Source organism: Pristis pectinata, chromosome 21 (genome assembly GCF_009764475.1).
Source record: "Pristis pectinata isolate sPriPec2 chromosome 21, sPriPec2.1.pri, whole genome shotgun sequence".
NCBI classification, from domain to species: domain Eukaryota; kingdom Metazoa; phylum Chordata; class Chondrichthyes; order Rhinopristiformes; family Pristidae; genus Pristis; species Pristis pectinata.
In genome coordinates this window covers 29,878,058-29,893,459 of record NC_067425.1, presented here as the reverse complement: position 1 = coordinate 29,893,459, position 15,402 = coordinate 29,878,058, and the positions used below count along the sequence as shown (strand labels likewise).

Sequence of the window (15,402 nt, the reverse complement as noted above, 5' to 3'; positions counted from 1 at the left end):
AACTGCACTGCCCCTATCAATACATTTTGTTACCTCTTCCAAAAAGTCAATCACATTTCTTCTTAACAAAGCCATCTAGCCATAAGACTATTTTTGACTCATCTCTGACTTTCCCTTAGATTTTTTTCCAATAACTCCCCTATCAATGACTCACAGGTCTATAATTTCTTGGCTTATCTCAGTTCTTAAACTTAATCCTTATCCGAGACCTTCGATAATTGAATTCCTGATCCTGCTCAGGCTTTTGGGCTCAGGAGGTGATACGCCTACCATTCTCACAAGGCAGAAAATGTGTTTCCTCAGCGCCCCCTCGGAGTCCACGAGCAAAGCAATATCGGGCTGGGTGCAGTATCTCATCCAATTGTTAATCAAGCAAACTTGAGGGGTAAGGGTATAAAATAAGTGGGGATGAATTGTACAGAAAATACCATGTGAATGATTTCTGCCTTTCAGAATATTAAGCAGCTCTATGCTTTGGTGTGTGAAACACTGAGATACACTCCTGTGCTGGAACACATCATTAGCATGACAGACCTGTTGAAGAAGGAGAAGAAACTGCAGATCAATGTTGCCAAGGTATGACCATATATCTGTGTAGGTGGAACAGAATTTTGAGGATATCTTCTATCATTTTACGGATTGTTGTACAGAGGGATCTTGGGGTCCAAGTCCATAGCTCCCTGAAGGTTGCCACATAAGTAGGGTGATAAAGAAGGTGTATGACATGCTAGCCTTCACTGGTTGAGGCAGTGAGTATAAGAGTAAGGAAGTCGCATTGTGGCTTTTTAAAACTTTGGTTAGGCCACATTTGGCCACACTGTGTGCAGTTCTGGTCACCCCATTGTGGGAAGGATGTGGAGGCTTTGGAAAGGGTGCAGAAGAGGTTTACATGGATGCTGCCTTGTTTCAACGATATGAGTTATAAGGAGAGGTTGGACAAACTTGGGTTGTTTTCTCTGGAGCATGGGAAGCTGCAGGGGGACCTGATAGAAGTTTATAAAATTATAAGAAGCATAGATCAGGTAACAGTCAGAATCTTTTTCCCAGGGTAGTAATGTCAAGTACTAGAGGACATGCATTTGAGATGAGAGGGGGAAAGTTTAAAGGAGATGTGCGGGGCAAGTCTTTTTACACCAGAGAGTGGTGTTTGTCTGGAATGGGCGGCCGGAGTAGTGATGGAAGCTGAGATGATAGTGGTGTTTTAAGAGCTTTTAGATAGACACATGAATATGCAGGAATAATGGAGGGATACAGATCATCAACACTACAGCACAGCACAGGCCCTTCGGCCCACAATGTTGTGCCGACATTTTATCCTGCTCTAAGATCTATCTAACCCTTCCCTCCCACATAGCCCTCCATTTCTCTATCATTCGTGTGTCTGTCTAAGAGTCTCTTAAATGTTCCTAACTTATCTGCCCCCAACAACCTCTGCAGGCAGTGCATTCCACGCACCCACCACTCTCTGTGTAAAAAAAACTTATTCCTGACATCCCCCTTATACCTTCCTCCAATCACCTTAAAATTATGTCCCCTCATGTTAGCCATTGTCACCCTGGGAAAAAGTCTCTGACTGTCCACTCGATCTGTTGCCTCTCATCATCTCGTACACCTCTATCAAGTCACCTCTCATCGTCTTTCTCTCCAAAGAGAAAAGCCTTAGCTTTTTAGAACTGAACACAATACTCCAAGTGTGGTCTGACCAGAGTACTGTAGAGCTACAACATTACCTCGCGGCTCTTGAACTCAATACCCCGACTAATGAAGGCCAACACTCCATACGTCTTCTTAACAACCCTATCGACCTGCATGGCAACCTTGAGGGATCTATTGTCATGTACCCCAAAATCCTTCTGTTCCTCCACAGTGCAGGCAGAAGAAGGTTATTTTGGCATCATGTTTGGTACAGACATTGTGGGCTGAAGGGCCTGTTCCTGTGCTGTACTGTTCTCTGTTCTATGTAGTTACACAGGTTGTGCAGGGTTCTTTTAAAAAGCAAACCAGGATGTCCATGTTCCTGCTTTTCTTGAACGTGGGTGATACCCTATTATTCTTGTGCTAGAGCTGGTAGGAACTGTTAAGAAACTGTAAATATATTTAAGTTGATTTTTCTGCTTTGTACATTTACATTCATTCGTAGTTAGATAACAATGATTTGGTCTGCACGCAGTGGGCTAGTGTCAGAGACTGCAGGTCAGGACACAGAGTGTACAGGCGATAGGACGGGAAAATCGAAGGATGGGAGAGAGTAGGATGGGAATAGAGTGGAGGGAAGGCAGGAGATCGGGGTGGGGGGATGAGCCCATGAGCTCAGAGAGGGGCCAGTGATTTTTCTAATGACTGAAGTGGCTGGAGAATATTGTGTCCAGCTTCCTTATTCACTGGTATCTGAGAGATTTAAAATGTAGGTTTAGATTTCTAAATAAAACTCCAAGTGTTGTTGTGGAAGCCAGTGTTTAGTTGTTAACACTACACAGATGTCGAAGGGGTAGGAGAACTTGAACTCTGTTGGTTGCTCAGTGACCAAAAGCAAAGAGCAGTGGGTTTGTCAGAATGGGTTAGAATTGGAAATGAGTGTTGATTCTAAGACTGAAATAGAGAAGAGAGAATATGCACGTGTTTGGAGACTAGAGACCCTGTTTGTGTGAAAATTATACAATTTGATAATTGCCTCAGAACAATCACTTTGACTTTTTAAACATTAGGTACTGGTGTATGACCTCCTGTTTGGGAAGGGCCTGAAGTGTGGCGGGAGTTGGAAGGTATTGATTATGAAACATCGTTCCCAGTTAAAATCAGCACTGGCCAGACTGAAGGTAAAAAGAAAGGTTTGCCGCAACGAGGACCTCATCGAATCGAAACCTGGTACAAAAGGTATGGGTCCTTCTGACACAACGTGAAAATATAAAAAAAATTGCACTTATCCTGCTCGATCATATTCTCAGATCATCCCTAAGATCTTTACTGTCAATTTTATAAAGTGTATTTCAAGATAATTGAAGCATTATCTGTATGGGCTCAGATGCAGTTCAACTGACAAACAGTTCAGGTTTTTTTTTTGATGTGTTGATTGAAGGTAGAATTGTTGGCCAGGATATTGAGAGAACTTGTTACTGCTCTTTAAATGGTGCCATGAAGTTTCTAATGCAATAGACAGGCAGCATTTATGTCAAGAAAGTGCTTCACATTCTGTGTAATGCTAATTTTATGCTCGGTGCCAAAAAAACTTGAATCCTCAACTTATTGACTTCTAATGAGCCAATCTGACTGAAATGCCCCAAAACACTGAAGGGAAGGGAAGTACTCTTTAAGATCTGTAATTCTTGAGTTCTGGCCTCTGGCAGCTTTGGCCAGTTTTCATTGTGAAACCATTGGTGCCATACCATCAGTTGCCCTGAGCCGAATCTCCCTGCTGCAAGAACAACTTCCTTTATCTAGTACCTTTAACACTGCAAAAATATTCAAGGCACTTTACAGGAAGGCTCCTAAAGGAACATTTGCTGAGCTGATTAGGTGATACTGAGATCAAAGGTTGATCAAGAACGTGGGCCTTGAGGGGTGTCAAAGAAGGAAGGGAAGGCGGGGGAGTTGCAGAACTCAGAGGCTTGGCAGCTGAAGGCATGGCTGCCAGTGGTGGAGTAGCTGGACTGGGGTGACCTAAGATGCCTGAGTAGAGTGTGATAGGGCAGGAGGAAATTACAGGAAAACAACTTAACTGGAAGTCGATGTTTGCCATCAGGCACGTGTGATTGGGGGAATGTGATAGTGTCTGTTAGGAAGGAGGAAGCAGAGTTCTAGCTGAAGTGACATTCACAGAGAATAAGATGCGTGTGCTGGAATAGTCGAGTCTAGAGATCCCAAAAACCTGGGTGCAAGTTGCGGCAGCAGATGTGTTGGGGCGGGAGTGGAGTTGGGCGATGAAATGGATGTGGACAGCGGAGATCTCAGTGAAGACATGGAAACGAGGTCTGAGGCACAACTTGGCTTCAAAATGGGATGAAGATTTTGAAGTGTGGTTCAGTTTCATATGGTTTCCGGGAAGTCAGAAGCATCCTAGCTGAGCATAATCTTACCATCCAGAAATAAATTTGTCGAGAGGATTGTAATTGGAGCTACAAATCTTTGCTAATTACTTCCACCTCTGTCAGTCCTATCTAACGTACCCATGTGGCTGTAGCTGGGGAAGGCTAATGTTTAGGGATCAGATTTGAGACTTCATTGGTTGGATGGTAGTAATGTTGTTAATTCTGTGATCATCTCACTCTGAACATTTGCCATTATGTTTAACCACTTAATGTATTACCCACATTAGCATCGAAAGGGAGTGAACTTAAGGGCCAGTGGTTGTGGATTTTTTTTGCTTCCTTGGGATGGCTGGTTTAATCACATGATACCTGGTGCTTTTACCTGCAGTTTAGGAAACCCCTGGCACCTGTTTTCTTCCTTTCTCACAGTCTCTACTGCACCATGTTTTCTTGGCATTGCTAGAATTGGCTGCTGTAATATCCCTGGCCTTGCCTTCCTTCCCAGATTATCAACTGCCTCGTTACGTCCGAGTGAATCTGCTGAAAACCAATGTGGAGGATGTAATTGACTACTTCAAACGTGAGGATTATGCTTACCTTGGGCAGGCGACGAAGTAGGTTTGGTCTTTTCCTTCAATAGCCAGCACAAATTAATTTCAGAAGGGGTTGTATATGACAGGTTTGGTTCACGGGGTCCCTAAACCACTGGGCTGTTGAAAGGAAGGGCTGTAGAGAAATGATCATTGCAGTCTACATGAGGGTCTTGGACTTTACCAACTTGATGTTATAGCTTAATGTTTGATCTATTTTTTTGATTTCTGCTCTAAGTTAACTTGACATGGTAAATGATGAGTTTACTGACAGTCCTTGCATTATAAAATTGTCTACCTGCACTGCACTTTCTCTGTACCTGTAACACTTTATTCTGCATTCTGTCGTAGATGGAATGCAAAATGAAGTTTTTCACTGTATCTCAGTATATGACAATGATAAACCAATTTGCCAATTTTTAATCAAAACAATAATGTAAACACTCAGGCAGCACCTGTGGAAAGATTAGTTGATGTTTCAGGTCCAAAATAATTGGGATAGAGAGAACGCAAATTAGTTTCCAGTTGCAGAGAAGGTGGATGGGTAGAACAAAGGAATATCTCTGATGGGGTGAGACCAGATGGCAGCTGGAAACTGATTATGCTACTTTATCTGTGTTGTGTGTTGCAAACAGCAGGGCTGTGGGACATGTCCAGGAGGCCAGGCTATACTAATGGGAGAGGAATAAAATGGAGCCAAAATCACATGTGGTGAAAGGCAGAAATGGCCAGTTCTGATACGGACAGAAAGAAAGAGCAAGTTACTTAAAGCTGGAAAATTTGATATCGATAAGATAAGAGATCTTTATTAGTCACATGAACATCGAAACACACAGTGAAATGCGTAGAGTGTTCTGGGGGCAGCCCACAAGTGTCACCACGCTTCCGGTGCCAACATAGCATGCCCACAATTTCCTAACCTGTACGTCTTTGGAATGCGTCCTGAAGCTTGCAATATGTCCAGATGGAAGATGAGGTGTTGTTCCTCAAGATTGCGTTGGGCCTTGTTGTAGAGTCATGCGACCAGGCTGCCTCCCTGAGCTAGTCCCATTTTGCCTGTGTTTGGCCCAAATCCCTCTAAACCCTTCCTATGCATGCACCCGTCTAAATTTCTTTTAAACATTGCAATTGTTCCCATCTCTACCACTTCGTCTGGCAGCTTGTTCCACATATTTGCCTCTCACTTCCCCTTTAAACTTTTCCCCTCAAACTTTAAATCTAAGCCCACTAGCTTCAGATTCCAAAACCATGCAGGAAGCCACAGACAGAGAGGCCAGAGGAGGAGTTGGATGGAGAATTAAAGTGGCAGGCAACCAGAAGTCCAGGACCACTCCAGCGGACTGAACACAGTTGCTCTGAAAAGCGATCATCCATTCTGTGTTTGGTTTTGCAAATGTAGAGGAGACACATTGTGAACATTGGATACAGTACATCAAATTGGGAAAGCTGCATGTGGAAAGACGGCTTGGGTCCCTGGATGGTAGCTTTATAGTCTTCCTTAGCGCATAGATGCGGTGTGCCAAAGGTCATGTTTCCCTGTGTCTAGAGCAGCACTACTTACTGAAAAGCCAGGTTCCCTGTTTCTTCCTCCATTATGATATACCCTACATATATCGGGACATTAGTGTGAATTACGTTTCTTATGACTGCGCCCATTTACAAAATTTGCCAAGGTCATTCTGTATCCCTCAGCTGTTGTGTTAGTTTCGACTTCCCACCAAGTTAGTATCGTGACCAGTGGTCTGACTTTGCAAATTCAGGTTGTTTGTGTAGAATTGGGAAAAGCAGAAACTCCACCAATTCCTGGGACATTCAACTTCTAAGTTGTCCCTGCTGTCTTCTCTTTTGTAACCAGTTTATTTTATTCTATCTTGCAACTCCACTGCATAACTCTGCTCACTGGTCTTTGATGTGGCACTTTACCAGAGACTTTTTGGAATAATTTGTAAACCGAATGATAGGACTTCTTAATGTCCAGTTGTGAGGTTATTGGTCAAAAAAAAATCAGACTTTGTTTGGACAGGATCCAGGTTTTATTCATTAAATTTTTTATGAATAATCAATTCCAAAACTTTGCCAATTATTGTTGCCAAATTACTGGATCTCCAGTCACTCAATATTTGTCCAGTGCCCTCACATATGAACTCTTTCCCACAGTGCAGCGGATCTAAAAAATCTCACTTATAAACAATTCATCTCTGATCCTCATCTCCCTGAATTGCTTGTTTTCCATCCAAAGACCGATCTTCATAAACACTTCTTGTACACAGCTGGACATATCATTCTGCAAGATAAGGTAAGCCTGCTTGCATTTTATTCTGCTGCACATGGTATCCTGAAATATAAGGGTACATATACTCAAAGATCAAATAATCCTTTTGGTGGCATGTGTCTTGAGAGGAAGACGACAGGTTCTGCAATTCTACTTCCATCATTTTGGGGAATAAGTGGTATTTATAAATGTTCCTTCAGGAGATTAATTGAAGGTCCTTGATCTGGTTGATTGGCCTTGGTTTAGAAGGGGTGAGTTTGACAAGCTAAATGGCAGTTCCTCACTTAATGGTGTTTTATTCTCTCTCCATATATTTCACAAACACGTTTGACACTGGAACGGAAGTTTATTTTGAGGACTGATCTATTTCTCTGTTAGATGCAGGAACTATTTCTCCCATGTCTGGTGTGTATTCTAATTTAGATACTGCAGGTCATTTTGTATGTAAGGAACTGGGGGTTTGGACGGTGTCAGACAGTGAATAGTGTTTTGGTGAATGAGAGGAAGCTTCTGAATTTGATGCCGTAGATTTCTGGGAACTCCAAAGAAGTTTCCTGGCGCTGTAGTAAGTAGTGATTTGTCATACCCTGGTGCGTGATGCAGAAGGCTGGGTTTATTGTGTAGTGCACCTGAAGCGTTAACTTGTTTTCTCTCCCTGCCCTGCTGAATATTTCCAATATTTTCTCTTTGCAGATGCTGGAAACCTAAAACAGTGTTTTGTTTTTGTTTTAGAACATAGAACACTACAGCACAGTACAGGCCCTTCAGCCCACAATGTTGCGCCAACATCTTATCCTGCTCTGAGATCTATCTAACCCTTCCCTCCCACATAGCCCTCCATTTCTGTATCATTCATGTGTCTATCTAAGAGTCTTTTAAATGTCCCTAATGTATCTGCCCCCACCACCTCTGCCAGCAGTGCGTTCCACGCACCCACCACTCTCTGTGTAAAAAAAAACTTACCCCTGACATCCCCCTTATACCTTCCTCTAATCACCTTAAAATTATGCCCCCTTGTGTTAGCCATTGTCGCTCTGGGAAAACGTCTCTGACTGTCCACTCGATCTATGCCTCTTATCATCTTGTACACCTCTATCAAATCACCTCTCATCCTCCTCCTCTCCAAAGAGAAAAGCCCTTGCTCGCTCAACCTATCTTTGTAAGACATGCTCTCCGATCCAGGCAGCATCCTGGTAAATCTCCTCTGCACCCTCTCTAAAGCTTCTACATCTTTTCTATAATGAGGCGACCAGAACTGAGCACAATAAACTTTTATTTCTGGATTAGTCAGAAGTAAGTGAGTTGCCAGGTGTTGCTCATGCTGCAAATGTTAGGATCTTGTGAAGGGCTAACAGCCTGTTCTGGATCAATGGACAGCGTGTGTGATGGCTCTGTGCGCTCCCACATCCTATCCTGCTTTCAGTGAATCACATGATGTAGTGTGGGTCTTGCCCGCTGACTGAATCACTTATTACAGCCACTCGTCCAATAAATGTCTTCTTACCTCCTTTTTATCTGTAGGCCAGTTGTCTCCCGGGGCACCTCTTGAACCCTCCCAAAGGTTCTCATGTAATTGATGCTTGTGCAGCTCCTGGAAACAAGACCAGCCATCTTGCTGCTATTCTTTGCAACAAAGGGTAAGTCTGGGCTTAGCTGCAGTACACCAGAAAACAAGATCAAAGGACCCTTTGAAACTTGAACAAAAGGGCGAATTTTACAAATGCAGCCGCCCAGTTCCGTTGGAGCTGAAGCTGGTCATGTACCGTGGTCCAGAAACCGGCCGGTAGCTCTGCCATACGTTTTTCCATTATTGCCACTTAACTGTAGGTTTTCAGGGAATCTACTGTTAGTTAAAGGGTAGGTGGCAGGGAATCAAAGTCAGGCAACCACAAGAGTTTTGTCAAGAACCAGGAAACCTAATGTTACTGGAGGAGGAATCACTGATGAAACTAATTCCAGTGATCATAGATAACTGTATTTATTGTTGGAATCAAGGGTAACTTTAAATGTTTCTGGGGCAGTCACAGATGGGAATTTTTTTGCTTCATTCAACGAATGTGACTGTCATTGGCCACATGTCTCTGGTTGACTGTGTTGGATCTGGTTATTTTTGAATCCCCAGGTTCTTTCAGGAGTCCAGGAATGAGTTGGAAACAACTTGGTGCTTCACAAAGTTTTATTGGAAAAGTTTAAAACAAACAAACAAAGTCACAGAGCACATAGCACTAGCTTTACTACTGGGAGATGAGCCGAGATAAAAGGAACAAAAGATGAACTCGGGCCAGGGGAGAAGAGAGAGATTAACAAAAAATGACACCTTTTATACCTGAGATAAGAGGTACTCCTTAGCTAACAGTAGTCCAATCAGGAAACCTATTAGATACCTGTGGCCAAACCAACCAGTGAAAAAACACATATTCACCTGATGGACGAACCAATAAACTAGGAAGCGGCCATTCCTTGTGCAGCCACTTGAGGTGTATATATGTTGGAAAAAAAACTACTTAAAAGAGTCGAATCCAACAACTGGAACTGAGTGGTTTTCTCAGGCCTTGGAAGATGTATAGGAATCAGTCACTTTGCAGTCAATCTGGAGTTGCACTCAGTAACGCTGGTATATTTCCTTTTCTAAAAGGCCTTTTTTAAGGCTTAATTGATGGTCCTGCAAAAGGCCAATTAAAAGTTCACCTGATTAGTGAACCTGGGTATTGGGAAAATTTCAGAATTCAATAAAGGAGCACCGAGAAATTGAAAGTAGAACAAGTTAATGTAGCAAGGAACATAAAAGCAGCCTGTAAAAGCTTCCATGAGCTACATAAATTGGAAACTATTAGCCAAAGTTATTGTACGTTATGTACAGACTGAGGCAGATGAAATTGTATTGGGAATAAGAAAGTTAGCTTCACCAGTTTTTGAGCCAGCTGCAAACTTACTTAAGACCACCTACCTGTTCATCCAGACACAGGGATCAGTGCTGGGATCTCTTGTTTGTAAATTATATTACAGATCTTGATAGTTTGATCACAGACTTCCAGTCAGAAAATCACCTCTCCACCACTATCCTCTGTCTTCTATGACCCAACCAATTTTGTATCCAATTTACCACGTCACTTAATCTTCTGGACCAACCTACCACGAGAGACTTTGTCAAATGCCTTACCAAAGTCCATGTACACAACAGCCACTGCCCTACCCTCGTCAATCATCTTCATTACTTCTTCAAAAAAACTCAGTCGAATTTGTGATACAGGATCTCCCCCACACAAAGCCATACAAAATATCCCTAATAAGTTTATGCTTTTCCAAATGAAAGTAAATTCTGTCCCTAAGGATCTTCTCCAATAGTCTCCTTACCTCTGATGTAAGGCTTGCAGGCCTATAATTTCCTGGTTTATCCCTGTTGCCCTTCTTAAAGAAAGGAACAACATTGGCTATTCTTCAATATTCTATCACCTAAAGAGGACACAACCATCTCTGTCCAGGCTTCAGCTACTCCTTGCTTTCTTCCTTCAGTATCCTGGGATAGATCCCATCAGGCTCTGGGAACTAATCCACATTGTTTTTCAAGGTACCCAACATGACCACCTGCTTAATATTGACGTGCTCCAGAATACCAACATATCTTGCCCGTCCTCTGGCTCTATGCATAAATTGCCTGCTTTATCCTTGAGTGGACCTACCCTTTCCCTAGCTACCCTTGTGTTCCTAAAATACATATAAAATGCTTTGGGATTCTCCTTAATCCTACTTGCCAAGGACATTTCCTGGCCCATTTTAGCTCTCCTAATTTTTTTGTTTAAGTTCTTTCTTTTTTTTCAAGGAAACTCTTTGCGTTTGATCTGGACACCAAGCGCTTGGCTACAATGGGCACCCTGTTGTTGAGGGCTGGAGTTACGTGCCATGAAATGGCCAATCAGGACTTCTTGCTTGTGGATACTGGCAACCCTAAGTATCGGGATGTAAAGTATATTTTACTGGATCCTTCGTGCAGTGGCTCTGGTGAGCAACCTTTCCTTGACTACACGCAGAGTTTGAGACAAAAAAGTTTAGGTGGATTTGTGTGTAAATCAAACTGAAGGTAGAAAACAAAGGGTGAAATTCTGATGGTTTTTTTCTGGTTTTATTCAAGTAATGAACAATTTACAAAGGGAGAGTTGACACAAAATAGGGTTGGGGGGAAAAGAGAGCACTCATGCAATGGCTGAATGGGTGGCTTCTAATAAGATGCTTAAAAAAAGTGTTAACAGCCAAGCCAGCTGTATCCTGTAAACACCCACGCACCACCTCTATTCCCCACAGCGAGGTGGCTGGTCTGAGTTGCTGTCAGGAGATTACAAGGGGAAATGGGCACAAACAATTCTTCCCTATTGGGTTGGTCCCTTCAGCAATTGAACAGGAAGCATTGGCGTCTTAAAATGCTGTGGAAACGGAGCTCCACTGGGTGACTTTGAAACCCTCGGCTTTGTTGTCAGGAACCGATCTAACCCACATTTAAGTTGCTGTTTTTCCAAACCAGGAATTGTGAACCGCTTGAACCATTTCACAGACGATGAAGAATCATCATCTGCACAGCGGCTGCAAGCGTTAGCAACTTTCCAGCACAAAGCCCTCAGTCATGCGCTGAGCTTTCCAAGTGTGGAGCGGGTCATTTACTCCACTTGTTCAGTCCATCGTGAGGAGAATGAAGATGTTGTTGAGAAGATACTGCAGCAATATGGAAACTATTTCAGGTAACAGCTTCATGAGGAGTCCCTCAATAATCTTTAACTCCTGTCCCAGATGATCTAATTTGACACATTTTATGAATTGAATAGAGGTTAACTGAATTTCAAACATGGTCCAATCAGCCTGAGGTGACATTGTGCCTCACAGAGAGAGATGGCTGGGGAAAGAGGCTGTGTAATTCACTCGAGCTTTACTCCATTGATGATGTCAACAAGTTCACTCCCAATTACACTTCCCTTATCGCTGCGTTGTCTTAGCAGTTCATGTTGCTCTCTCACAACTCCAGGGGCCTGGGTTCAATTCTGACCTTGGATACTGTTTGTGAACTTCCCCTGATTGTGTGTCCTCCCCACCCATCCCAAGAACATGTTGGTTGGTACGTTCATTGGCTACTGTCAATTGCCCCTAGAGTATGTTGGTGTGTGGCAGGAGAATTGGGAGAAGCTGATTGGCATTACAGAGAAAACAGATGACTGGGAAAGAATTGTGGGAGTGAGATTGATGGGGTTTATCTAAGAGCTGGCATAGATGTGATAGCTGGAATGGCCTCCTCCACTGACATGAGAAATAGGAAAGTTCAGGACCAAACTGAAATTCCTGGTGAATCCAGGATGAATTCAACAGTGAGTTCTGATTTTTGCAAGGACCAAATGGATGAAGATCAAGTGACTTTTGAATCTTGGTGAATTAATCCAATGAAATGAAACTCTGCATTTAAAGGCACTCTATGAAAATGTATCCTCCTTTTCATTGGATTCTCTCGATGTTTCTCAGCTGCACTTACTCTTCCAGTCTAGAGGAATCAATTCAAGATTCCTGGAGTGACCAATGTGATTTCAGCAGAGATGTTAGGACTTGCCTTGTTACTTCTGAAGACAGAAAGAAAAAAAACATAAGTGTTCTCAATGCTGACTTCTGTTCAGTGTGTTTTGCGGGTTCTTGTTTGGACCCGATCACACTTGCCTGTGACCACTTCTATATTTGCACAGCCTGCCAACTTGCCTAGATTCACATACAAAGGATGACCACTTGGTTGATGCACTTGAAGGCTTCTAACCTCAGGCACAGTTATTTCCTCTCTAGGAGAATCATCTGGGGACTAACAATGTCATACTTAGTGCAAGCTAATGGGAACATGCAATGCTCTTCGGAAGTTGGGATGCTTGAGCTCCTAATGGTGCCTACTTTTTGTTCCATGCAGACTAGTTAATCTGATGCCCTCGTGGCCTTGTCGTGGTCTGGGCACGTTCCCAGAAGGTCCCAAGTGTCTCCGGGCCACACCCAGCGACACCCTGACAAATGGCTTTTTTGTTGCCATGTTTGAAAAGCAAAATGGACAAAATGAGATGGAGCAAAACGGAGAAAGGTAATGGTTGCATAAGAACACATTTCCCATCAAACACTAATAACTATTTTAATGACGTAAATCCTTAGTGTTGGTGTCAGAAATAGTTCTGCATGCTTCTTTGGTAACACAAGATTAAAAAAAGTGTTCATTTCTCCAGGCCAGCCGAGTGCACTATCTTTACTAAGAAATATCAGATTGTTTTTGTTGTGTCCTTTATTGGACAGTGATTCCCTGTGTGTGCACACATGGCTGTTTATGGTGCTTTAAGCATGAAGCTTAATACAAATGCAAATTGTGTATAAATCCCTTTGTATGTGGTATCTTGTACAATTAGAGGCTGCATTATTAATGATGCCTCCACAGGGTTCACTGGAAAGTCTGGGCATGAGATACTGTTTGCCTTTCTCATACTCTGATGCTGCTACAGCTGGGATCAGCTGTCCAACTTTAGCTCTGGATGTTCTGCAAAGATGTTTTTTTTTGATGTTTAATGGGAGTCATTGGTTGAAATTAAGATATGCAGTAGCAGTTGAAGGACAGAATAGTGATTAGTGGATACAGAAACTGCTGGAAATACTGGGATCAGGCAGCTTCTGTGTTGAGAAAAAAAGTTAATAATTCTGGTTAATGACCTTTGGGTGAAATGGGGTTCTCACAAAAGGTCTCGACCTGAAACAATAACTGTTTATCCCTCTTGGATGCTGCCTGACCTACTGAGTCTTTCTACCAATTTGATTCCATTTCAGATTTCTGGCAGTTTTCTGCTTTTTGAATAGAAGTTATTGGATGTTCTTTAGTAGGTAGATGTTAAACAGTTGTCTTCCTTATGTGTCAATGTGATTATTTCTTCTTTACTTGCAGTAACAATTTTGTAGATGACACAAAAATTAAATACGATTAGTTGTAGAGAACTGTGAAAAACCTGAGAGCAGAGACAGGTTAGTAGATGAACCAAATAAAAATTTCTGCCAATAACGTTAGGTGATGTGTATTGGGATTAGAAATAGAGCTTAAGTGCCAAAAGGAGTAGAAAAATTGATGGTTTTTGAGATGGACACTTTTGGAAATCGAGTTTAATTGAAGATATGAGCAGTCAGTGGCTGGTTTATTTGAATCAATGGGCTCAGTAATATTATTCTATCTTTCCAGCTTTGTTGAAGGGAGTGTACCACTTCCAGCATCCAGCCTTGCTTCTGTGGAGATAATGGACAGAAATCCTGTGGCTCGCTCATCACCTGTTCGACCCAAAAAAGTGAAACGGAAGAAAGTCAAGTCATTGGTGTGAAGACGAGGGAGAATGAAGATGCTGGAATCTAGGACAATAAAACAGAACGCTACAAGAACTCAACAGGTCCAGCAGCATCTGTGGAGGCAAAAGGTGCAAGTCAATGTTTTGGGTCAAGACTCTGAATTGGGACTGAGGGGATAACAGGAAAGATTGCCAGCATAGAGCAGTATAAAGGGGATTGGGACAGAGGCCGGTCAGTGATAGGTGCAACCAGGGGAGGGGATGGGAGGGATGAACAGAGGAAGAGGAAAACTAGGTGGCAAGGTGTGTGTGTGTGGGGAGGAAAGAGCACCAGAGGGTGTGCGTTACCCCCTTTGTCAAGTAACCTAGATCCTCAGTGTTATCCTCCCTCACACACCCCCTTCCACCAAATTCTCTTTGTTCATCCCTCCCTATCTGGTTCCACCTGTCACTGACCAGCCTTTATCCCATCCCCCTATGTACTGCTATATGCTGGCAATCATTCCTGTTCCCTCAGTCCTAATGTGTGGTATTGACTGGCACCTTTTGCTTCCACAAATGCTGCTTGACCCATTGAGTTCTTCCAGCATTGTTTTATATTTTAAAGTCTAATCATTAGTGGAGCCATGTGTAGATATTGAACCAGGAATCTGATGAGCAGAAGGACGACACCAGACTCTTGAGATTTGTCAGCAATGATTTGGACTGAGAAACAAAAGTATGAATGGAACAGGGTAGATCATTTTGCTCTGAATCTGAAATGAGGTCCTTTTGGGCAGTGCAAACCAGCTATCTTGATGATCAGCCTCTGTGAAGTTAAAGCAATTAAGTAGTAGTGGGATATCATCACCCTGGAAGCAAGATCTAGTGGTACATGGAATGCACACAACCTCTATTCAAACTTGTACCCTCAAGGCTTAGAGTGGAGAAAAAGGAACATTGCAGTCGAGAAGGCTTGACTCATGTAACTGGAACATGTGCAATAAGGGACATTATTTCTGTTCTTTTGTATATGGTTAATTAAATTGATTTATTTCACCTGATTTAAACTTGAAATGTGTGTGTAGGGGGTGGGGGGGAGAGAAAGAGAGAGACCAAGGAACCTCAACTGAAAAATATGAAAATAGGTTGCCAAAAAAAGTAGGTACACAAAGGTTCCATTGCATTACTACAGGACTCTAATGGATGAAGCT

At 42.6% G+C, this 15,402-nt stretch overlaps 1 protein-coding gene across 1 annotated transcript in view; it reads left to right on the top strand.

Annotated features, from left to right (window-relative positions):
• nsun5 (NOP2/Sun RNA methyltransferase 5) overlaps window positions 1-15,252 on the top strand; it is a 23,287-nt gene extending 8,035 nt beyond the window's left edge. Inside the window, exons 2-10 of the mRNA XM_052035222.1 lie at window positions 454-576; window positions 2,706-2,874; window positions 4,531-4,639; window positions 6,773-6,911; window positions 8,409-8,524; window positions 10,708-10,886; window positions 11,404-11,617; window positions 12,814-12,978; window positions 14,110-15,252. Of these exons, the coding sequence (XP_051891182.1) occupies window positions 454-576; window positions 2,706-2,874; window positions 4,531-4,639; window positions 6,773-6,911; window positions 8,409-8,524; window positions 10,708-10,886; window positions 11,404-11,617; window positions 12,814-12,978; window positions 14,110-14,245 (1,350 nt within the window). The 3' untranslated portion in view covers window positions 14,246-15,252. The remainder of the gene's footprint in view (window positions 1-453; window positions 577-2,705; window positions 2,875-4,530; window positions 4,640-6,772; window positions 6,912-8,408; window positions 8,525-10,707; window positions 10,887-11,403; window positions 11,618-12,813; window positions 12,979-14,109) is intronic.
• Window positions 15,253-15,402: the final 150 nt, after the last annotated feature.